Source organism: Phalacrocorax carbo, chromosome 6 (genome assembly GCF_963921805.1).
Source record: "Phalacrocorax carbo chromosome 6, bPhaCar2.1, whole genome shotgun sequence".
NCBI classification, from domain to species: Eukaryota; Metazoa; Chordata; class Aves; order Suliformes; family Phalacrocoracidae; genus Phalacrocorax; species Phalacrocorax carbo.
This window is the reverse complement of record NC_087518.1, coordinates 10,413,302-10,439,087: the sequence shown is the minus strand read 5'-3', so window position 1 is coordinate 10,439,087 and position 25,786 is coordinate 10,413,302. Positions and strand designations below refer to the sequence as shown.

General features: G+C 41.2%; 1 protein-coding gene across 13 annotated transcripts in view; it reads right to left on the bottom strand.

Moving 5' to 3' along the window:
* FHIT (fragile histidine triad diadenosine triphosphatase) overlaps positions 1 to 25,786 on the bottom strand; it is a 627,817-nt gene that overhangs the window by 87,035 nt on the left and 514,996 nt on the right. For all 13 annotated transcript variants that reach the window (XM_064453593.1, XM_064453598.1, XM_064453589.1 and 10 more), the window contains one exon: positions 2,695 to 2,763. In XM_064453593.1, coding sequence (XP_064309663.1) covers positions 2,695 to 2,763 — 69 coding nt within the window. The remainder of the gene's footprint in view (positions 1 to 2,694; positions 2,764 to 25,786) is intronic.

The window sequence follows — 25,786 nt, the reverse complement described above, 5'->3', positions numbered from 1 at the left end:
TACATTAGTGCCCATCAGCAACCTTGTTAAAAACCAAATGCTAAAGATATACCTCACCCACCTTTAAGTAGACTCTACACTTAAAAGTTGCTTTAGAGGAGGCTATGTTACAGCTTCATAGCCAAAAGCCTGAAGATACCAGAGCCCAGTAAACAGACTAAGCAGGGACCAACCTGATATGCTTTTTCCTGTCTTTTCAGTCAGGTGGGTGGTCACTCCCAAACCAAATGGGAGGAATAAAGCACACGGTAAGAGACCGCAAGTACTTTCTAGCTGTCTCAACTCTAGAAGTTTCCTAAGAGGACCAATGTCTCAACATCTGGGCATTCCCTTCACTGTCAAACATTGACAGAGCAATGGGATTTGTCAGCAATCTGCTTAGCATATACAGATGACAACTGCAGAGCTTAGAGAGCTCAAAGGCATTTACAGATAGATAGGGGTTTGTGATAGATGCGTTGAAGCAGAGGTGAGACCCAGAATCTGTGAAAATTACACCCAATAGCTGTAAAGCCTTTAGCTGCGGCAGTTAAACCAGGCACCACAATACACAAAATTTAGCCTGGATGTTCTTTACAATTACACAAATTGTTTAAAGGAGGCTGATTATCCCCCATGTCACATACGACAAGGAAAAGGCTTTTGAGATGATTTTGGAAGCTGGTCTTCACTGCCTAAACTGCAACTCTATCTATCACTCAAATGTATGGAAATAAGGCATCATTTATAAAGAGGTTTTGCATTGTCCTAAGTACAAATTTCATGGACAATGGATTTATAGCTCTCTGCAGCACCTACATCTCACCTAATGGTACTCTCTCCCTCATAGATTTTCAGCCTGTTGCCCCACCATGATATACATATTTTCCTAATTCTTTTAAAAGAACTCCTTGACAAAGGGATATGTCTTGTTGGTACAAAGGAGAGGCATTATATCAAAAGATTTTTGCATTACTGACATAAGCTCTAAATTATTTCCAAAGTTAGCTGTATCTTCAATAATTAGTCCATTTTGTGTTTTTCAAAATAGATTTATGCACTTATGATAGCACACTGCTTAAGCCCCTCCATCCTCCAATCCAACCAGTGATAGAACTTTGCATCAAACTTTTTATAGCATCAAATGTGGGTTTTTTCCCTGGCATCCTAAAATAAAAATTAAATCTTTATCAGCTACAGTCTGTACAAAAGCATAAGTTAGGTCTGTGGTATTCAAGAATAGCTGGTTAGACTCTGAGGCTATACATTCTTCTGCTAAAAGATACATTATCACATCTGTGTCTAAATATTTTTCCTTCCTGTATCTGCTAAAAGCAACACCTAAAATTGCTGTTACTGAAAATGACAAGATAAAAATATTTTTCACCGATTTGTCACCCTTTTGCATTTAACCACTCTAAACGTATAGTCTAGTTCATTAACAGAGTTTTGTCTGTTTGTATTTACATATAACAAGGGAGAAATAAATGTGTTAAAAAAGAAGAAAATGGAATTGTAAATAAGACAAAAATGGAAACAGAGTTTGTGGGCTGGTACAGCACCTAAAACCACTTAACACATTTGAAAAGGAAAAGATGTTAAATTTCAAGTTGCCTTACTGAACTGCCTTAACTACAGCAGCACATAAGATGGCCATCACGTATTTTCGTTTGATCTCCTTGCCCAGCAGTCTCACTATAAGGTTTTACCCTTATTAGTGGGGTTCTCAGTCTCTATGCTTCATGTAACTGGTCAATAATAAACTTTTTCACTGATTATACATAGCTAAGTCATTAGAAAACTTTAAAATACACTACCTTTTTTTTGCTAGTGGGGTGTTGTCATCATGTATATATCACAAAGGAAAAAAATACAAAAGCAGAAAATGTCATGAATTCTCCTTCAAGCAGATGGTATTGCAGTAGCACTGAACAAGTTTCTATTAATTACTTTCAGAAAGAGAAGGAGATGTCGTATTTGAGAGAGAGGATCCTACCAAACCCACTAAGAACCATCCGTAAATCTAACAATAGTGAGATTTTTTTCATTAACTCATTGTGACAGCTGTCAAGCTGGGGGAAACTTTTTGTTAATGCTAGTACAATTGTTCATTTAAACAAAAGCCAGTTATTCAGTCACACTGGAATAGCTTATGTCCCCAGCTCTGCCATACAATCTGCACACATACATATATTACATCTACATCCTTAGTTGCACTTTAATTTTTATCTTTGGGGCCACAGTGTGATTTGTCCAGAGCGTGAGCAGAGCCCTACAAAAAGCAGGCCAGAAGGCAATTTGTGATTGAGTTGCAACGAGCCACCTGTGTTTTCCCTTGTTGGAAGCGGGAGGTTTGGCACCCCAGGCTGGCAGATAGGGTAGGACATGCTCCCTGAATGCCAGGCTAACTGTGTGGTCACTCTTTTTCCCCAAAATAAGAGAATACAACTATTGGTAGAGATGTAATCTCGCTCTGTTTGTGGTGACAGACTGAATTACCACAGACATCCTCCCTTGGGACCTTGTGCAATCACAGCTTGACCTAGAGCTCACAAGGAAATCCCAGTGTAGGGTTTGGTGCTATCAGACTCTTTGCAACCAATAAAGATGCAGAGATCCCGATAACTACCTCCACTCAAGGCAGGGCCTGTATCATTAAGGTGATTTGCTAACAGCAAACCCGACTCTGAACCAGAAATGGAGTGCAGCCCTTACCTCCTCATAGACATCATCATTCCTGCTGAAGTCTCCGGCCCTCCTTGGAAGAACATGGACATGAACATGCTGAAAACGTGAAACAAAATAATGGTGATTATCAAGCTCATTACTTCCTTTTCTGGATTGACAGCATTATTCTCCACACATACAAGTAACCATGCACGGGCTCCCACAACATTATTTTCAGAGGAAAATACATTAACCTGTTCCATAACTGTATCTCAACTCTCAACTCAAGATGAAAAACATGAGAGAGCAGCTCTGCTGTATTATATGAGCTTCAGAGTGAAATGCCTGGAAGTTTAGGGGCTGTGTGGAATTATTCATAGTTGTCAGTCAGAGACGTATTTAGCCACAGCTTTGAAATGACAATGTAGCTTGGAGCTGCAGGTTGTGACTTCAAAACCGACAAGAATAAGAAGGTGCCATTGATGGGACATGGCTGTAGCAGGCGTGGGCAGAGGGCTCGCGTGGGCAGCCCCAGGCTGGGTGCTGCGCTGCACAGGCTGAGGGGTAGAGGAACTGATGGTACATAATGGAGACCATGTAGGTAGAAAGGCTGTCATTAACGGACACACACTAGGCTGTTCAGCATGGGTAATGCAATGTCTTTAACAAGGTTAAAAAGACTTTAATGTTTTGCTTTTCCCCCCAGGGGGCTGTAGCCCAAATATAACAGACTGAAGGCCCCAGTGGTGCGAGGGTGCTAGGGGCACACACCTGCAGGGACACGAGCTCCAGCACAATAAATGGCCCAAACCTACAAGGTACAAGAATTATAAGCCCAGTTTTGCAGAGCCTGAAGCATGAGCATCACTCTCCTGACTGCAGGGCCATTGCTCACGGGGTTGCAGAGCTAAGGGCTATAAGCTGCACAGGCAGCTTTGGGCTACCTGGTGTGGGAGGGAGGTGAGGGGCAATGCACTTTTGTCAGAAATACTGATGAGATATGGAGAAAAGGAACAAAAATGTGGACAAGAGAGCAAATATATGACTTGCCAACTTGATATATTGTTATTATTATTATTTTTTTGTTTCTGTTAAGAGATTATGACAGTTTCTTCATACCATATGGGAAGGGTAATTCAAGATTCTCAAGACTCATACTCTACTAGGAAATCAAGCAAATGCTAATCTCTCTGCTTTTCTGCAGTAAGTTCAGCTACAACATTGCAAAGCATTCTTTTATCTTTCCCCCTTCTCCTTCACCCTCTTTTGAAAAAAAAAAAACACAACAAACCACAACCAAGAATAGTTCTTCAGGAAAAAAAACCAACACCTCATGGAGAAGAGGCAGAAAATGGTCTGAGTGACAGATCACATTTATGCATCTCCAGATCTTTTTAGATGGCGCCTAAATCCTTTAAAAAAAAAAACCAGAGTGCATCAGAAACAGCACCAAATGCCTTACACAGAATTGAGATCGCTTGCACCTGACTCAACCTGATGAGGTAGAAATCACGCGTGAAATTCATGCACCTCACTGAAATATTCTTAAAACATAGCTCAAGTCTAGAATGAAATTCAAAATAAAAAAATATTTTCTTAGGCTATTTGTAAGAAAATTCACACATCTATATTGTGTTAGCTTCAATCCATAAAAACATTTGCTTAGTGAATAAAATGAAATCACAAGGATGTTCCAGTTAATGAAATAGTCTGAATACCACTCTTTTTTTTCCCAGTTTACCCTTGAGAAACCGAATATGCAATTGCTTATTTTTATCATTATCCACAGCTTTCAGTGTATTCAGCCTAGAGATGAGGATGATTCTTGAGGGTTAAAACCTGTGTTTTTGAGTAATACATCAGTGATAGTGTTCTGATAGTGTATTATACTAATATATCATGAGAGCGATAGTGCTTTTGTGATGTATTAGTGCAATGTATCATCTGAACATCACTGCTCTCATGATGTATTGCTCAAAATCACAAGGCAAGTTTAAAGATGGTCTTCAGTAGCCCTAGGCCTGAAATTTTGCTTTTGGACAAAGACAGACTTTCAAGAAAAATAAAAGTGAAGATTAAAGTTGCAGTGGCACTGTAAAATTTCACTAGTGCGTCACACCTGTGGTTCTTGTTAGATTTTAAATTTATTCATAAAAATAGAGGATAATCTGCCAGTCAGTTTTTTCTCTTCTGCTACAAGGGGTGATAGTTTTGCTACGAATATCAATCTTCAGGAATTTCTCTTGATGATATACATACAGACTAATATCAGCTATCAACAATCATATCCCCCCAAAATCCAGCCACCTTTAAGAGTAATTTTTATCTCTCTGGCAGGATGTTCCAGGATGCACAGAGGAGAAGATCTGTATACCCAAAACAGACAATTTGGAATATCAGAAAGCACGCAGGGATGTAGTCCTACGCTCAGTGCAGAGATGCTGCACTGCAGATGCACAGACCAGCACAGCAGGTAATGAATGAGCCTAATGTGATCATCTACCCAAAATGGGCTCTTGTGATTAGCGTGAAAAAAAGAAGAAAAAGTGTTTATGACAGCATATGGGCCACTTGGCATCAGTGGAGACACTCTCAGGGGTTAGTCACCTTTACTACATGCATTATGTTCTTACACAATACTAGGCTGCATAGCAAAATCTGCCAACTGTATCAGAAAACAAATGAGTATTTCCAAGGTTTGAGGTAACTACAAGCAATTTAAAAGAGGGCAATTTTTTCCAGACATCCCATTTTTTTAATATATTCTGTGCATGCAACATAAATATCTGGATTCTCCCTACTGCTTTGTAATAGAAGTGAACAGGATTGGCAATAGTGTCTCAAGTAGTTTCCTTCTCTTCAGCTTTACCAAGAAAACACAGGGAAATGCAAGCAGCACAGAGCAGTGGCTACCATGTAGTGAAAAACACTGAACAAGGGGATTTCAGACCTTCTTTAATCTGCCTTTCAGCTTCTGGCCTTCCCAACTCAGGAGGCTGAAATTTTGATTCATTAGGAGTTCTTTAATTGATAATTTTTGCTCCTTAGTGCTATTTGTTATTGCTAAAGCCTCAATCCACCAAGGCACTTGAGAACCAGCCTGATTTCCAACCTGTGAATTGGTTCAGAGGGAGTATTTGCATCCCAGATATTATGTATATGTCTCAGTGTTTTGCATCTGCTGCTGGCTACAGGGAGGTCTCCCCAGCTGGAGGCAGCAGAAATAACTTTAAGGTGCCTGCAAATTAAAGTTGCTTCCTTCCATTTTGTTTTCCAGGCAAAACAAAAACCTGCATGTCCAAAAAAGACATTTGCAGTTGACTGAAATGTGTCAGTAGATACAAACAAAACATTTGGCTGCATTTTTTTTTTAACCAAACAAACAGATTTGGGGAAATCTTCCCTTGAAACACTGCTTGGACACAAAAAATCTAAACATTGTATATACAAAATGTCAAAATAAAGCTTTTCAACTTTTTCCCCAGTTATTGTGGGTAACCTCATGTCTAGTGGGTGGCAGACAGCCCCATTACATTCCAGCAGGCTGTACTCAATCACTGTTGATTGTATTTCATTTTTTTCCTAAAAAATTACTTTCCCCTCATTTTGCATTATTTTGATTAATAAACAAGAAAAGCAACATACAACAGCAAAGACATTTACATTAATGGATCAATCAATATCACCTGCATCGGGGTAGAAAAAAATGCAGACACATACTTGCATTGTTTAGAGTGTTAGCTACCATTTCCTCTTCTTGTCCGACACTGACAGAGAAAGCTGTGTGCGATCACAGGAGACGGGCACACTGAGTATGACGACATGGGGACACGGCAATATGTCCCGAGATGAGGTACACCATGTGGGTCAAAGATGCCTGAGCTCCAGTTGCTTCTGATACTGGGGACAAGGTTTCCTGCCAGGGATGTCCGGGGCAGCAGCAGCTGGAAGGAAGCTGTGGGAGCTGAATTTTATAGCACCTTCATAATTAAAATTATTAGACTGACAGTTTTGTAGGGCTGGGACTGTAGCTTCCTCTGTTTTCACAGCAGCTACCACATTATAAATGAAATATCAATTTGAGAAACTCCTAATGGTAAGAGTTATTAGGTAATGCAAAATCACTCTTAAGAGAAGCTTTTTCAAGGCCTTTAAACCATGAATGGCAAGAGAATTTGAAAATATACTGTAAGGAACAGATTTGTAGTGTCATGAGGAAATAGTGAGTCAGAGCCAGCGTGTTCCATCTCTGACCTCCCACCACAGTGAAAGGACCCTCCACTTGAGCCTCAAAGTGTTCCCAGCATGACTGTGGGAGCATGGAGGTGCTGATGGGCACTCCAGAGCGTGCTTATCCCACCACTGCTGAAATCTGGCAGCAGCACAGACATTTGTGAGATTATACATCTAAAGTCGATTTCCAGTGAACTAGGGCTGCAAAATGCTCACAAAAGTCTCAGCCAAAAACCTGAAGCCTGTTCTGTTGGAAAAACACCCATTCAGGTCAGGTGAGTTTTGCTTCAGCACTCAAGGCCACGCAGAAAGCAATGTTCCTAGTTACTGCTGTTTTTATATACTGAATTATGTTCAAATAACCAATGTGTCACCACTGCACTGGATGTAAAGCAAAAATACTAGGCAAAAATAGACACTGAAAGAGATTTCCTGGGTAGACCAGAATAGCGAAGAGCAGATGACCCTGCCACACACCACTGGGGAGGACATGGACATTGCCTGCAATAATTCATGAACATTATGTTGTGTTCGCTCAGCTGCTGTGCTGGTTAACAGAGCAACAAAGCTCAGCCTCCAACAGAAAGGGAGGTAAAAGCCTGTACAAGAGCTCCTCAGCACACACCCAGGGTCTATTAGCAGTAAATATTGCTATAGGATGAATACCTAAAAACTGGCAATGGGTCACGCAACCCTGAGGACAGGGGGACTGCCAAAAAGTTGGCAGAGGAAGGGCTGTTCCCCCCACAACCTGCAAAAGCAGTATGTGGCTGAGCTGTGCCTCCACACAGCAAAACTGGATGCCTTTCAGCAGCTTAATCCTTTCCCTTCTTACTTTTTATTCTTTCCACAGAGACAAAGCTTTGCATCTGTGGGCTTCCACAATCTCATGCTGCAGCAAGACCAGGAAAAGCTGAGATGTGGGACATGGAGGGACATCAGGGCCACGAAGAGTAAACCCCAATGCCCCTGCCACTGTCATCTTCAAGCAGGCAGAAGGGCAGAAAGGGCATTAGCTGCTGCAGGCAGCAAGGCTTGCTGGCCAGGAGACCCCCATCAGCCAGTTTGCTGGGAAAAAGGATGGTGGTTTGCAGATAACGCCTTGTTTGCTGCGGAGTCCCCTGTCCATTACAGGGACATGGGCTTCTTATGGGAGGCTGTGATAATGCTTCTTCTGAACTACCAGATTAACTGTAGAAATTCCAAACTAATAACCATTCTCCAAGACTGTTAGCAGGTGATAAAGAAAATCAACCATAATACTGAGATAGCCACATGAAAAATAGGGCAATTTTGTCCTCTCTGTAAACTGGGCTTCCATGGAGCCCTTGTTTGCTATTCTTGATTAACTGCTCAATTATCCCTGTTACAAAATTATTCCGTGGAAAGCCCTGCTTGTATATCCGTAGCTCATTAACAGAAAGCACTCCCTCTGCTGTCCCCGAAAATACATCGCATTACCCAGGCACTAGCAGGCTTGGTACAATTGCTCTTTCTAGGCATTGCAAGTCAATTTCTAGGGCCCTTGACTTGCAGGCACTGGCAAAGACATCTTCATGGGAAAGCAATTTCTGCTCAGTGAGTATGAGTTCTTGACATTTTCCTAGTCCTGAATTGGGTAGGGATGGAGAAGGAAATTAAAAAATAAGAAAAGTCCTATCCAACATTACAAAGAGTTTTTGTCAATTAAAATACTCAGTTTTCACAGCATTCAAAATTATTGCCAACATTATTGTATGGGTGGTTTTTTTTTTTTTTTTCTTTTTTAAATTTCCAGGAGTTATAAATTACACAAAGTAAGACCACTTTAAAAGACCTAATTTTTATAAAATATTAAAACATGACAGGAAACTGCTTGAAACAATTCCTTTCCAACAAAAATGCCCCATTTCTAGGAAACAGCATTTTCCTTTCCAGCTTCACTAAAACCTCATGCATGAGGCTGTATAGTTGCAGATGCTCGGCACCTCCTCCCCAGATGACAGCTCTGGCATTCTGGTGGTAAGGGACACCAAACCCAGGAAGGCTGCACAGACTAACAAACTCTTGCAACACCATTACTTTGGCTCTAGTTTATTAAAACACAAAACTGAAGCTTGCTTTTCTACCATCGTGAGAAACTTAAGGATGTGATACATACGAAAATGAGCGGTACAGACTGCCAGACTCAAGAGCAGTATGTGCAGAGGGACAGAGGGACGGTTTGGAAGGGAAGGACGGGGAATCCCAGGTCTGTCTCAGAAAGCCCAGGGTGACAGCAGAGGAAACAGCAGAGACACAGGTGGCAATGGTCTAGAAGAGCCACCAGAGAAAAGGAAGGGTGGCAGCTACCAATAGAATGGAGAAGGTGGTGGAAGTTTTGCGAATCAATCGTCATGCAGAAAGGGTGCAAAGAGAGAAAACAAGAAACTGAAACAAGTCTTGGGAGAGGAAGCCACACAGGCCGAACAGACTCTACTAAGCTGCAGCATGAGGACCCTTTCAGGAACCACTTGTGTACCTCTGCATGGCACTGTACTGGACACATACCTTAAGGAGGGAAAAAAGAAAGCTTTGAATTGATCCCTACCAACGTTTATGCCAAGGATTTGCCTCTAGAAGAGTATCAAGATACTTGCTTAGGACAGAGAACATGTACTTGGTAAAGCAACAAAATGGAGAAAATCTGCAAATATATCGGAAACAAAACCAAGTGGGGGACTTGCTGCAGAGTATATCTTCAAGCACGTAGATTGAGGAATGTGCAGACTCAGCATCTTCAATAAATAATGTATCTGTCAACTGCTATATCGTCTTAAAGAAATGAGCTGTGGATGAGCTAGAAAAGAGACTTAGACCTAACGAAAACAGGCATAGAAAGATTTTAAACTCACTTGAGAGCTGCAGTTATAACTTCCACAGCCGAAGGCAACTTTAACACTTGCAAGAGAACTGCCAACTCTTGCCCTCCAGCCCCAAACCCAAGAAAACTGGCACAATAGCGAGGGTAATTAGCCTGTTCATTGGAAGTGGTGATCCAAATGCAATTTAGAAATCTCCTGTGAGATCCTCTGAAAGGCAGCAAATGAATAAACTAAATGGAAATAAGGGTGGGATGGTGCTTCTGAGCTGATATTTCCGTACCTCTAACCTGGTCCACAACTCTAGGATTGAGGGTCAACACATGGTGGTAGGAAGCTCAGGCCAAGGACTATCACCAGCTCCTCTCACCTGCCGTTATTCATTGCCTATCACTTCCCCAGTACCCACAGTGGACAAGACGGGCAGACCTGCACCATTACACTGTGTGAATCAAAAGGAAGAACACCAGCTTGGTCCAACCAAGAACCCTGATCGTGAAACTGCTTTGTTGTGTTTCCTGGATCATATGTCAGCAACACTATGATCAGAACACTGTGAGACCTGTACAGCATCTTCTACCTCCTGAACACCAAAGAACTGCAAAAACAACCCTAAACGCTGGCAGCGCCTACATAAAGTATGACTTCCTTTTTACGAATGGTAAGGCTGATGTATAAACCCATGAAGGTACCTCCGAAGCTGCTCCAGAAGGTGGTGCAGGCTTAAGGACAGCTGGAAAGCACCTGCCTTGAGGTCCTGTGCCTTTGCCTTCCCTCAGGGTCACTTTGCCCAGGTGTTTTTGTGCAAATTTGGTGTTGCTGAGATGCAAATGAAAGCGCAATTGCATTTCCCCTCACCTCTGATCTTTAGTTAAGTCTTGATAAATGCATATTGTTTTAACACTTGTGATACATATAATTAGGGTTCTTTAATTTATGTTTCAATAAAATGTTCTATAATAAACATTTACTGCTCTGTGAATAAACATTTAAATGAAGCTCCTAATGGGGGTTACATGTTTCGAAGCAGTTCATGGCTTTGCAGAAGTCTCTCCCTATACTTAATGAGAGTCATTTCCATAATCTGTGCATTATTGCCTAAGCCTCCCTTTAGGAATATTTTACAAAGTAAAATTCTGTGAAATATTATCAGCCAAAAGAGAAAATGCTAAGAGGATTATCAAATTGTCCCGTTAAAGGGACAGCACAAGCTTTCATTTCCCCCCTGAGACGATAACATTGTAATTATGTAGAACGTGCTTACTAATTATCACACCAGTGCGTCATTACTGGGTTTTTCCCTCAGAGACCCGGTCTAAATGAAAAAGATGGGAGACCCCTAAAAGGTCTGATGTGAAGGGCAATCTAATGCTAATTTACTTTCTGATATTAACAAGAATCAACCCCAACCCCAGGCAAATCTTGTAGATGTCAAGAAAGGTCCAGCTCCCTCAAAGGAGGCAGAGTGCTGTTATGTATAAAGCTGTGTACAGCTTCTCCCACGTCAGCCCTACAGCCCCACAATTAATATCCACGGTCTCATGCCCGTTTTGCCAAAACTTCCACCCGTTTTCTCACTGACTCCAGTAACAGTAGGACTCGGCACCCCAGCAGAGATATAAAGTACACTGAGGTCGAGGGAAAGATTATTGTTGGAATACAGAGGATTTTCAATTCTCTGGAGTATCTGCAATGATACAAACACCTGTAAGATACTTATTCCATGTGCCTGAGTACATCTGAGGACAGCATAAAACTGAAATACATCTTCTTTCCACTAGCAGGGAATAAGAGCATTACAGCAGCAATGGCCCATTCCCCCTTTAATGCAGGGGGTAGGGAATTTGGAGGAGAATGAGAGAAGATAAATCAGGAATGGATGTGGCAGGGGGAAGACAAGCCTTACATACCAGTTACTCTTATTCTGAGAGGGAAATCATTATCTCTAATTTTTGTGATTATTGCCTTCTTAGACAACTGCTGCAACTTCTTCTAAGATGATGACAGGGTTCCCACAGAATCAAAACACTGTCCCTGCCTCCTCTTTCATTAAAGATGGAAGAGAGGTGCTACTGCAGGAAGAGAGCTGCTACTGCAAGGTGAAAGAAATGTTTCTGATGATGGTAACATGACTGAGCTTCATAACTTTCTGCAGAGGATGAAATATATTCAAGCCATGGTGCTTTCCATCGCCGTATCTATCAGTGCTAAGGGAGATTTCTGAGGCTCTGTGTCAGTACTGAGGCGTTTTAGACCTTTAGGGATACTTTTCCCAAGAACCAGCAAATATCTCTGTGCACACCTATTGCACTCATAGACTGTATTTAGTTATTTAGAATATTAAAATTATATATAGCAGCTATGGGTTCCAAAACATGGGCTGTTTTCCTGTTTTATTGCCGAATGTGCACATTCATCTCTAAGGTTTAGCTGCTTCAGTTAAACCTTTTAAATGTAAATTATTTTCTGTTATAAAAAGCTGATTGTGGGAGTTTTAGTATTTCAAAGATGGTAATTTATGTGACTGGAACAAAATAAAACATTCAACAGAAACAGAATTTTACTTGATCAGAAACACTTTTATGTTTCAGTATAGTTTTCTTTTCATATTTTCCTCCTGCAGCAGTGGCCTCTGTCTTTCAATTAGCTTGAAACAGATCTTGGATAAAACCATAATTTAACACCATTTGCATATGTGTCATTCCACAACTTCTTCACCTCACATTTAAAGTATTTTTAAGCTGTTGTGAACCAATGTCTGAAATCCCATACACAGCTGCTCAGCTGTTCATCCCTCAACAGTCCACCGAAGTCTCTGGGGGGACGGGGAAGCAGGACCAGTCTCTAAACAACCCACAGGAGTAAGCCTCCTCCCTTGTCACCTCAAATCATTTCAATGGCATATCCAGTGAGGGAGCTGAGAATCAAGAAAGCATATTTTTGGCATGGACTATCTGACTGCTGGTCCTGTTTTCCTTTTACTTACTTCCTGCACACACTGTTGAATTTGGGATACAAAATGGTTTTGTGGAAGTAAACCGCCTCCTCAAAAATCAAACTTCATAGGTCACCTACAACATCACCCAAAGGTGACTGAAATCCCTGTAAGGACTTCTCGGTCTCAGCAGATATTGGATCAGGCCTTGCAGAATACCACAGTATCAGCACCAACACAAGTCACCTTTGAAGATTTTGACAACAACCTATACAAGCTAATAACTTCTCCCAGGCTGCCAGCGCAAAAGTACTTTTGTTCTTGATTTCCCAAGCAACTAGGTTTTTTCTTGCCATCTTTCACAATAAGCTGCTCTGTGCTACCTACTTTTCTGCTCAAGCCAGTGACAACTCTCTTATTAACTTCAGGGTAAGTCCTTCATGACTTGTGGAAATCTGGCAAACAGATGTGCCATTATTAATGGCAAGGGATATAAAATAATATGTCAGCAAACTTCAAAATAAAATAAAATGCACTCCATTGCCTTTATTTACTGTGTAAGATTTTGAAATCAGGTTAGAAAAGGTACTGATGTCCCTGTGTCAAGCTTTTTTTTAACCTCTTAAGGTACTTCTTTTGTAAGTGCTTGCACGGCACGCAATATTTGCCCATCTCCCACCTAAGTGTAGTGAATGGCTACAAGGCCAACTGATAAACACATAGAAATGCCTCTTCCATTGACTGTTTGCTAAAACAAAAACTCTCTCATTTTAACTTACCAATTTAATTACAGAAATGTATTATTGATTCAATCTTTCTTCATATTTATAAGCTGCCTAGAGAGAAGAGTGAACTGTTCTTCTCTGTACACTTTCACCTTGATAAGCAATGAATTACCCTAATTAGGAAAGGAGTTCTTTCAGAATTGTTTAAATCCACACAATCCTTTCAACCAGGGAACTTTGGTGGATTTGTAATGCACACTGGCATTTGCCAGGAACCCAGCTGAAACCACCAGAATTGCTGTCCTGGAGACCCTTCAACAGACAGTTTGTCCAAATGGACTTTGACTGTGACTACCAGGGCCATATGGGCAGAAGGGTAGCAGAGGTGAACAGTTTGTGATTACGTCCCTAAGTCGTTTAACCTTCAGAATTACAATTCCACACACTCTGCCACCCAACAGGAGGCTGTACAAGCAGGTGAGAAGATAGATGTCTATTCATAATGACTGTTTAGGAGACTGCTGCGCTCTGGTCTGTGCCCATGTTGGTTCAGTTCATTAATGTAATTAACCAACAATCAATCTTTTTAAATTAGTTACACAAAAACAGCTACTGCCAGATCAACTGACATGAAAGTTGGGTCACGCTCCATTTCTGCACGATTTAACATCCACACTGGAACAGAATACAGGGCATGGAAGCATCAGAAACTGGAGCCAAATTCATTTGAAGCCCTACAACTTAATTAAAGTATGCAAAATCTGTGCAGCTGGCATGGTCTTATTTGCATGGCCTTCCATGTTTGCAGCTAAACACCTTGGCAATATAAAAAGTGCTCAGAAGATGAAAGAAAGAAGTGCTTCCAGGAAATATTTAGTAGTGAAGGAATTTAAATAATTTTAAACAGTGTAACTTTATGCATGGCTTGAAACTGGGCCTTAAAGGAGATTTCATGATTCACCAAATAAAATGAAAACAGAAGGAGCTGAAGTTGCTATTAGTGTCTGTTCCCTTTCTGTGGACTAGGAAAAGACCAGCAAAGCAACTTCAGTTTTCACTGAACACAAAGGTTACCTGTGAAGGGTTACAGCACAGTCTCATCGTCAGCCTCGACATGCTGTCCCAGGATCAGAGCTGAAAGCAGCTTATAACTCTGGCTCACAACCTGCCTCCTTCTTTCCCCTTCCTCTGGGGGCTGGGGAAAGGATTTGGTTGGCCTAAACCTGGTGCAATGTGTTCTCCAGAAGTGCTGGCTGAGGGGTTGCTAAGGTGACTGAATCCTGCCCTACTCGCCTTCCAGCCCAGAGCTGGAGTGATGAGGAGCAAACAGCAGCCCTGCAGAGTCTGGTTCGGACCGAACAGACCTCACATTGTACAGACGTGCCCTGTTTGCACCAGTCTGAGAGCTGGTCTCAAGGGAAGCGGCTCAGTGACCTCTGGGTTGCTGCTTGTGCAGCTCCGCAAGCCTGAGCAAGGCTGCGAGGGGAAGCAGGTTAATGCTCGGCTCTGCCTGGCGGGTGTGGAGCATCTGCGAGCTCGGTGTGGGTGCACTGTCAGCCTGGTTTGAGACTAATAGACAATTTCTTTCTCAACCCTCTAAGCTGAACCTGAACTAAACTGCTTTCAATTTCCCCAAAAGGCCAAGTTTGCAACTTTGCCTTACGCTTGTCCATTAAGACAGCATCTGGCTTCTTTTAATCCCCTTGCACTAACTGGGTTGATCCAATTGCTTCCACTGGGCCTAATGCAGACATTGTTGCTGAATGACTGCCATGAAACAAGGTTCCTCCTCCTAAATTGACCACGAAACGGATGGGGTAGAGCCACCCTGAGATGCAGTCCTGCAGGAGAGTACGGCAGTGCTCGGGCTGCGAGTCTGCAAATGGCTGAGCACATCCCATAAAGTGCTGAGCACCTTCCCTGCTGTTTGCCACAGCAGCCATTGAAGGCTGCATGATCAGGCCCAGAGATTCCCCTTAAGTGAGGGGTAAGTAAAACACTCACTTGATTTTCACTTTTGTGAAATCAGGTGACTAGGCTGGTGCAGCAGAAAAGGAGGAGCAGGAATTGGGCAGATGGGGAGGGAGAGGGAGGATGCCTGCTCAAGTTTCATTTTGAAAGCTGCATGTAAATTAGCATGACTGGAGGAAAAAAAATCCACTTCCAGGAGACTGAGGAGGAATGTGCAACCTGTCACTTAACACTCCCTACCTTCTGCAGCATTGCTGCCAGAAAACCACCAGAGCAGGTGCCAGAAATGAAACTGAAGCAGACATAACTGAATTTAAAACTAATAACAGCAAGAAACTTTAATGAAACTCTCTCTGACTAGCTAGAGCAGCTTTTCTCATATAGGATTTTCTGAGTTTTCATAACTCTGCACGCAAAAACCATACTAAAAAATTGCAGGCAGAATATTATCACTTTGTGCCCCAGTGTGAACATACATGCATCTTCTCTGCAGCATACGTATAACGGCAAGATGCAAGGAGCCGACCGTGGCAAATTCCTTATTCATTACCACAGTGATCTCTGTTTTGTTGGTAACTGCAATTCTGTGTCGTTGCTCTATGATATACACACTGCTAATTGCAAATGAGCTGCTTCTGTAGCTGGAGGACTAGGGCAGAGTGGAGATCTTGCCCCAGGGGAAGCTCCCAGTTTGATTTGGATGTGCCTCATTCCACAAGCCGAGCAGGGAGACTGAGCTGTTCATGGTTTTAGTATCCAACATTGCTGCCAGAGTCAAAAGCAGGCTGCAATGCACAAGGAATACAAAATAGAGACCTAGAGGGCAGGCAAAACTTTCATAAATTCAGCTCATCTACCAACATAGAAAGAATTACTAATCAGAGAAAGAAAGCTACAGAAGTGTTAACATAAATTCTACTCTGCTACAAGCCACGTGGCTAACACCATGACACCTTGCCATTTACTGAGGGAGAGCTATTTATTTATGTAACCTATAGCTCACATTTAAATAATTAGTCTGCCTGATACATTTTAGAACTTGCAATCTGTGTGCCATGTTTGAGTAAGCACAGCATATTTAATGCAGGTATGATTGTTTAACACCTCCAGCATCATATTAAAGAGTTTCATATAATTAGCAGAGTTAGCCACTCCAACTTTCAGGCCAGTTACACATTTTTTTTTTTAAAAAAGTGCTAGTTGTACGGAGTGAAGCTGCTGCTCCAGGAATGTAGCCTGTGCTCCTAACAAAGGATGTTCAGAGAGTGATATGTACTGCCTAGGAATAAACAAATAAGGTCAGATAAGACAGGACTTGATCCAAAGTTCCTCACAAACTTTCTGTCATCTCAAAGAGGCTGAATGCTCCCCAGATCAGTCTGTCACCTTTGGTTTTCTTTTAGCCCACCAGGAGCAAAGGCCTGAATTTTAGAGGTGCTGACTATTTGTTATTCTCTTCAGCGTCAGAAGCTCAGTGCCTTCTTATGCCCAGATGCCAGAATACCACCCGTAGACTGTGGATCACAGCTGAATGGTTTTTACATCACATCTTTGCTTTAGGCCAGGTTTCCAGAAGGTGAAAAGTAACACTCCTGGGATGCTATTCTGGATACAGAAGTTCTGACTCTTCAACAAGCAGCAGCAGCAGGAGTTGCATAGGGATACAGCTAATGAGCTATATTCACTCCTCAGCAGAATGGTCCTCACTTCCAGGAGGTGCATCAGGGATGAGCTTGATCTTTGTTGCTATTATTTTGACATAGTCAAGTGAGCAGAACCCAGTTGTGTGAATCGTATCACGGCAGTCTCTTGGCATCACAGCAGAATAAGAATGCAATAAATACAAACAAAACCTTGTAGTTCAGTTTGTAAACATAAAAATAAACCTGAATTTCAGCTTAGAAATTGAATCAGTGGAGGAACCTGAGGTGAAAGCTACTCTTATAGAGAGGGGATGCCATTGACATTCCTACTTTCCTACTGCATTAGAATTTGCTAAACAACATGAATGGAACTAACCTGTATTTTAGAACTTTGGGTATGCAAAGTGACAATTAGAGAGCCAGGCGATATTCTGAAAATCAAATCACAAACTCAGGTATTAGGATGCTCACTTAAGAACTTTTCTTTGGGACCTCATCTGAAAAGAAGGCCAAAATAAATTTATTTGCTTCTTTGGTAACTGTTGCTCTTAGGCCAGATCTTCAAACACCAAATTTAAAGCCAAATTTCTGAAGTCATTCTGCAATGAGCAGCACCTGTGACACTGACACCTCTTGACAGATTTTCAAAGCACTTCAACATTCAGTACACTGCAGAGAAATTATCTACCTGCATTATTGTCAATCACTTCTGAAAACCCTGTTTCATCTGTGTTATGCTCTCACAAAATCTTCTACCTATACGTCTTTTCCAAATGGTGTTTAGGCACTTCAGAAGCTATTCTAAGTTTGATTATTTTGGAGACATGTCAAGGTCCTTTGCACAGGGAATTATTTTCTAGTTCAATCTGTACAAAGTCGTAAAGAAAGTGGGATCAATCCCACCACGCCTGTTTATCACAAAATCTTGTATCATCACATGACATTGATCCTAGACAAGTAAAATGAAGCCAGACATAAGCTTAAAAATAGCACTATGCAGACCCCTACTTCGGTACTTAGCTGCTAATAACATTTACCTCTATATTGTACCAAACTCAGTCAAGCTGAGAAACACCCTCCTGGTACTGCTGGAGAGAAGGAGCAAAGACCAACATATATTAAAAGAACCTTGATATCTCGGGGAAAATAAGTTCTTATCAGGTTATAAGAATATATTCTCCAAGGAGAACTGCCACAAGCAACAATGACTCTTAGCAGGAGGTGTAGGGGGAAGCACCGCATGATACTATAGAGGACATAAAAGATTTTTATACCGGAACAAGGACAGCATAAGCAGAAGAAGAAAGGGATGAAATATTCCATGTTCTTAGGCATGAGAAAGGAAGCAGTCCATATTCAGAAGTCCAGGGAAAGAATATGGCTGTTCTTTGTTGAAGTAATGCACAAAACATGGCCTGAAAAAAAAAGGACCCTCTTTCTCCACAAAGAAAAAACACTGCACTGGATTAATTTACACCAAAATCCTCAGCTGATGAGGCATTTTAATGGGAGACTTTTTCCCAAATTTTCTCAACAACCTGAAAATAACTTAAAGAAATTTCTCCCCCCTCCCCAGACATTTCTATGAGGAAGCAAACTCTCAATTTCCTGCTTCTCCAAGCACAGAAGCAGATCCCTGCCCTCTCCACAAGAGAGAAGAGGTGGGGAGACACAGGAGAGAGAAGTCTCTTCTTTGCCTCTTTAGAGAGGTTGTTCACCCAGAGAAACAGGTACTCCCCTGCCAAGGAAGGAGGACACTGGGAGTGGGCTGATGTTGGTACTGCAGCAGGATAATGAGCAAGGCTGAGACCATCCAACCAGCAGCAATGCAACTGTGTGAGGTCTATCCATGTGGTGCATTCCAATGTCAGGAAGAATTTCTCATGCTGAATCAAAGCCAGAACAAATACAGTGGAGTAGCCTGGGAAATCATCCTTTGTAATCTGCAGCTCACAAAAACCAACCACCCAAAGGAGTATTCCAAAACAACTTCTGAAGCTGTGTTTGACAAAACCCGTGCATTTCTGAAATGCTAATCACAGCAGAATTAGCTGATCAGGGAAACCCCAAGTTAGATGAGGACAGGAGGCCAGCAACAGATAACAGTCTAAAAGGTTTAAATAGACTTGTTAACATCTGCTGAGAGTGCAACTATAATTAAGAGATCTCCTTTTCTTGTTTGGGGGTTTGAGAGTTTTGTTTGTTTGGGGTTTTGTCTTTGCTAGTTTTCTGCTTTTCCAGTTCTGACAACGAATTTTGTATCAGGACCCTGGGGAAGCAGAATAGACTTTCAGCATTCACAATCAGGAGAAGCAGAAGATCACGGCAATGGAAAGGCAGTTTAGTCCCAGAGTTGTTACATTTTTTCAGAAGCTTTTCATCTTATGAATACAAATCTCTCAAAAATCTCTTTGCTCATGGATTTACTTCTGTGGACAGTTGTATCAGTAAACACCTAAATCTGCACAAGTTACTGTTGCTCATTTGTCCATACTTGTTCTGCTACCTCACACAGTCAGAAAATTAGTTAAAGAAATCAATTCCTTCCGTGTATAGGCTGTTAAAAGCAGGTGTCCAAATCACACAACTCTCACTTGATCCCTTTTCTCCTTCAAAAGTATGGAGTAAGTCAAAACTTATGAGCAGGGTAATAGTTTTCGTAGTCCCCAAATACATTTCAAGGGGCAGATTTTGAAAAGCACATATTTTTTTTTTAAACCATCCTGACCAGGGAACATGCATTGGTGATAGCCAGAGAGCACATCTTGGAGAGTGAGTGGCTAATGACAGCAAAAGAAGCCACAGGTTCACCCAGAGAATGGAAGACTAGCATTTGTCTTTGGTAAGTTAATGTAGACCTTTCTAAGCAATTTTTAGGGCCTGTTTTTGCTTTAGACTGCTGAACCTAATAGGTGCTTTTAGCACAAGGAGTGGGAGGGATCTGCCTGTCAGGGAGCAAACGTTGGGAGAGTCGAGGGGACATCATAACATGAACATCTAAACCTAAATTCCAGCCTTTTCCTGAAAAAAAAAGGAAAAAACAACAAAAATGCGAAGGGCTGGGGAAAGACCATATGATCCAGAGTAATACTAGAGGACTCAGTGATTAAAGTGGGCTGGCAAAAGCATCTAAATTTAGCTACCTAAATGATTGGTTTGATTTTCAGAGGTGATGAATGCCTGCAGCTCCTGTCGACTTCAGGTGCCCACATTTGAAATGTTTGGCCTTTAGTCTTCAACTCAAACTAATTGAGGGATTTAACATTTCAAAGCTAAAGGGGTTTATCCAATCCAAAGTGCCATAAAGCTGCAGTTCCTAGGCATGAGAGATATGACACATGAGCAACTCAAAGGCAAAGCAGGAGAAGAAAGATGATTATTCCCCAAAGTGCATACACTGGAAAGACAGGCTAATGAGTTCTTAAATGACATAATTTAATCCCAAGGCTTCTCAAATACAATGCTGGAGTTTTCCCTTCCTCAGTCATTACAGAATGCATAAGGAAATTTTAGCTGTAGCTCTCCTACCCTTTGAAATACAGAAAAACTGTGCCCCCAGCTTAGTTCCCCCTGAAATGCATAATAGAACAAATTAACCAATAACAGCCCTGCAGCTCAGCTAGGCAGGAAAGCAAGCCAAAGGGATCCTGCTCTCCCAAAGAGCATGGTACACAACATTTTCACAGGGGTCCAAGGCCCATCAACCCTTGAAAGCAGCCTACAAAAGAAACTTGCCAGGGGCCATGACAGGCTTTGAGACACCTTGCAGAGAAGGGAACACCTCTAGAGAGGGGACAGTGGTGCGGACAGTCCTACAGACTATTAGGTCCTCAAGGTACTCCCACAAGGGACGAGCAAGTTTTCAAGAAAGCAATGTAGGTCATTTGGCATCCAGTTCAACAGCGGTAGTACAGACTGTGGGGTTTTTGTAATGGGGCTATTCCTAGGAGCCTCTGCCTACCAGGATACTCACTGGATTTTGCATCGGCTTTACCTTGGAGAATTAAACTTCTATTGGTCTATATGATGATAAACAATGCAGTATAGATGCTTAATTGTAGGTTAAAATATTTAGTGAAAAGCAAGAACAGTGCAAATATTGTTTTAAGAAAGGAGTGATAACATGCAAAGCTCAGGAGAGAGTTCTAGCAGCAGATTGAGGCTAAGTGAGGCTTTATGTGAGGCGATATGGTCCTTGCTTTATCTGGTAGAGACATTTGAGAAAGCACAGTAAATTATGCATAAGACTGTTACAAGAAAAAGGTTAAGGATAAACCCATGGATAAGGTAATCAAACATCACTTTACAGAATGGAGCCTGTCCTTTTCTCTGCCACAATCTTGTACTGCTAGGAAAGTCACCTCAGCCAGAACATCTCACAGTTGGTCACCTTCTGGGCATCCACACGAAACTCGCTGGCCTGGTCTGCAGAAATCCTGAGCAATGACAGGTATAACTGTAGTCTCTAAGAGTCATGAGCTGAATATGTCATTTAAGTTGCTAAGTATGCAAAAGAAATCAAGCTCTAAAGCTAAGTTGTCACCCAAAGAGAATGAGCATTACTTAAAATATAAAATATATATACTAATGCTTCAGAGACTTTCAGATACTGTGCTGAGAGCCTCTGTATGAAAGCTCAGAGGACATTAATAACCTTGTATTCAGGGCAGAGTTTGTATGGCATCTAAGCACTGGAACTGCACACTGAACAATGCAGATAAAAATAAACACTTGATCTTGTCCACCCTGTGCACAGAGTGAAGTAGCAGCTTGTGATCAAGTCTTTAAGACTGTATCACATTTCATGTTCCAAATTAAAGCTACACAGGCAGTCTTCATTCTGCCTTTTCCGAAGTCTTCAGAGTTTAATTTTACAGTTCTAACTTTCTTTAAACATAGAACTTTTTGCCCATCAGTAATAGTTTACCTATCTCTGGCAAGAATGGTTTACATCCAGTATACTAGCACAGTAAATTCTAATGAAAAGATCTCATGAATCATAACATAGCATTACATTTAATTGCTATATTCATTAAATAAAAACATCGGATTTTTTTGTAAAATTAGAAATTTTGAGGTGCTGTCAAGTAAGATTAAACTACTGAGATAAGATTTAACTGAATATGTAACTTGTATAAAATAAGTTTCAATGCTGTGCTCGATTCCCGCTCAATTTCAATTTGATTTAGGACACCAACATCAAACTCTCAGCTTTCAGATTTGTTTCAGTTAATTTCATGCTATCTTTAAGAAGTTGAGCCTAATAATGATTGCATAGATAGCATATTGATTTCTTTTCCTATTACAGATGATGTTTTCTGAGCAACACCATTACCATTAAGCAGAAAACAAAAGAGGTGGGCAGGATTTGTTTAGGTGCAAAGGGGGACCATTTATACAATGGCAATAGACAGCTTATATAGAGAGAGTGTAAGATTAACTTGTGGGGATGTTCCTGAGGCATGTAATTGCACTTCTCATCTAAGTGCCAAGCTGCTATAGGGTGGAGGGTCCTATGACGACACCAAGAGTACAGAAGGTGGCTGCAGATGCACATTTGTACAAAACAATCTCTATGTTTCTTACCTCTGTTAAACAGTGCTGATAAACAAGTGCAATAAATTGGTGAGTGGAACTCTTCTAAAAAGCACAGGAGACCATTGCAGGGTACAGACAGCAGAACAGGGATCTACCATCAAATTCCTAAGCAGGTGCTCAGAGACAGGGCTAAATATCACTACTGAGACATCCCAGGAGCCCCACCAGGCACACTGCAGAAATTAAATGTCTTGGAAACATTCACATGGGCATTGGAGGATAGAAAGTTTTTTCCTGGAGGTAGTCTTTGGTGACTGGCTTAAAAATTATACAAAAGAAAGACCTGGGCATCTGGTGAAGAGAATTATCTTTCCTTTGCATCAGGTCCTGCCTTCCACGAGTATAAAAACAACCTAGAAGCCTAATATCAGTGCCAACTATGAAGATTTCATATGCTTTTCTGTGAGAAACGCTGTTGTATTTTTGAGCACCATCTACTTAACAGTTATCATAAATTATTAATGCATACAGTAACTCCCACAAGCACCACAGCTTCCACCCACAGCAAACAGTTGCAAGCATCCATTTCAACAACTCTGACATGCTCTTGCTTCTGTTTTACGACAGAAAGTTCTAGACATGTCCAACCCTCATGTACAACTGGAAAAAAGAACCCAGGATGCAGAGACCTGCAACAACCCATCACACAGCAATACCTGGAGATGCCCAGAAATAAGAACACAGAATGAGGGTGTTTCCATTAGCTACTGGGTATTAAGAGCCAACTGCAGACTGTTGCAATCAGACTTGAGTTAAATGGACTCAAGTTAAAAACGAGTAACTGAATAACATTGGACTGTATAATTAGTGTGAAAATCAGCAGTATAATTTGAGCAGCCCGTTTGGGCAAGATAGAGAAAAACGGGGTCTTCTGAATGGGAATTGTAATAAGCCAGATGTGAAGCAACCTTTGAATGAATCACTTTTGTAGTTGCAGGCAGAGCCACTTGACGGAGAACTTCTGAAGCATTAAGCAAATCTTATCTCTGAGTCTGAAGAACCAAGCAGGCATCAAACAGCATCCAAAAGTCACAAGTGAAAATGCTCTCAAGATCATCACCAGCACAATGGGGGCAGAAGAGTGTCATAAAGAGAAACAAATCAAGAGTTTGGTAACTGAAATAAAAGCTGTATAGTTTGTATTATGCCAACTTAGATTTTGTAATTCCTGTCAGAAAAAGGATGTGGCTTTTAGTAATGCCGAGCAATTGAAAGCAAGCTCAAGGACATGTTCCTACTCAGTTGTTTACACACTCCTTGCAGGCATAGACTGAACAACAGCATACACAGCTGGGCCTACCAACTTCATAATTCATTGAATTTTCAGTAAGATATACTTAGTCATTTCAGCATTTCGTGGGCTTTTCCATAGTGTTTGAATGGCATACTCAGATACAGACTTTTGTAAGTTCAGTAGATCCAGCTGCACTCCTTAAGGACCCTATGTTCTCCACTTTTGATCCAACTATGCCATTCTTAAAAAGAAACAAACAAACAAAAACCCCTAATAACTTCTAATGTTCATGCCTTTGTTTGTGTATCTTCAAAATATAAATACAATATCTGAACAAATCTAAAGACCCTAATACTGTTTCTTTAATGTTAGGATCCCTGCATTCCTGCCATATTACTGGTGGACAGGTGGAGGGTATTTGAAGGAAATCAGAGCACTAACTATGGTTTTCTCTCTAGCCTAATCTAGGTAGCAACATAGAACCCCATTAACACACACTTTAGTCACCATACTCTATAGCTTATCAACCCACTTACTGAAAAAGAAGCATTTGAAAACAGTCTCAGTTCAAAAGGGGGAAAATACCTCCTGACAACCATAAAAGGACAAATCAGAGCCTCACTCCCTGGAAAACCCTTCGTCTTCCAGCTATGGTTCTGTGTCCATAGTCTTTTGAAGACAGAGAGGAGCTCACTGTTTACACACCCAGAAGGTGGGACACAGGCCAGCATGGATTCAAGCACCATGACAACATTTACAAGGTACATGGCCCAAGCTTGCTGGGTTTATTAGCTTGGGTTCACCATGATGCTATCAGAGCCTCAGGTCTTTCGGACCAGTGCTGCCTTGCATCCGCCCGGCCTGTACCTCAGGCAGAGCTCACCTGCAACCACCTTAAAGAACAGATAGTCAAAGGCCTTATGTTATCTTCTGTGATTGTTACAGTTAGTTATTTGTCAGAATACCTTTCACAAACGGTGAAGGAAAAAAATCAGGCAAATCATTGCATACCCTTTCTGTGGTGGCCTTTTTTGCCCTTAGCAAACTTTCCTATCAACTGCACTTTGATATGCCAACATTATTCAAGTGTGGATCTGGTTCAAATGTTCCGGAACACCACTGTGTATCACACCTGAGCTTTGGGTCAGGCACTGTAACATTAATGTCTTTTGGTTTTGCACGAAAAATTGTATTCATATTAATATGCTGACAGGAGTCAATATAAAGGGCCTGTAAAAACATGATCCACCTAAAATCTAATTATATAAACTACTTGTGAATAAGTTGTCCCAGGTATTTTTTTGGTTAACACTGTGTGTTTTGTTGGAAGAAATAATTCCTAATACAACGGAAAGTCTTTTTGCATCTATGCATAACTCATCTACTACGTGAAGCTCCTCTGGAGAATAGTATTTGGAGAACACAGACAATAACATTGCTCGGCAGTCTCTCTGACATACAGGGGTATCTTGTCATAGAAGAGATGCATATGCTTCTGATAAGAGTATACAGTAGGTCACATTGATATTGAAGGTTTGATAACTCCCACAGTACGGAGCTGTCACTTAGGCACTCCATACAACAGTGACTTGTTTATGTCTGATATACAGTAATTTACTTCTGTGAGACAATTCAATAGAGCTAATGGCCAGAGGATTCTCTTACTGTTGGTTACACCGGTTTTACTGCTTGAGAAGAAGCTATTAGCTAATGACAAGAATTTCCTTTGTAATCTTCCCTTCAGCTTTGGGGAAAAAAATTAATCATGTCCCAAGTACTTCAGCATTGCTCAGTTCATTATTTCTGGTTACAATTATTCTGTATTTTGCTCAGGTTTCTAGGAAAGCCCAGTATAGGTGCTTTAGTTGGTATAAGAAATAAACTATTACACATTAAAAAAATGTTTCTCTTAACTCTTCAGTGGAATTAACATTTATCCTCTTGTCTGAATTCTGGGTAAG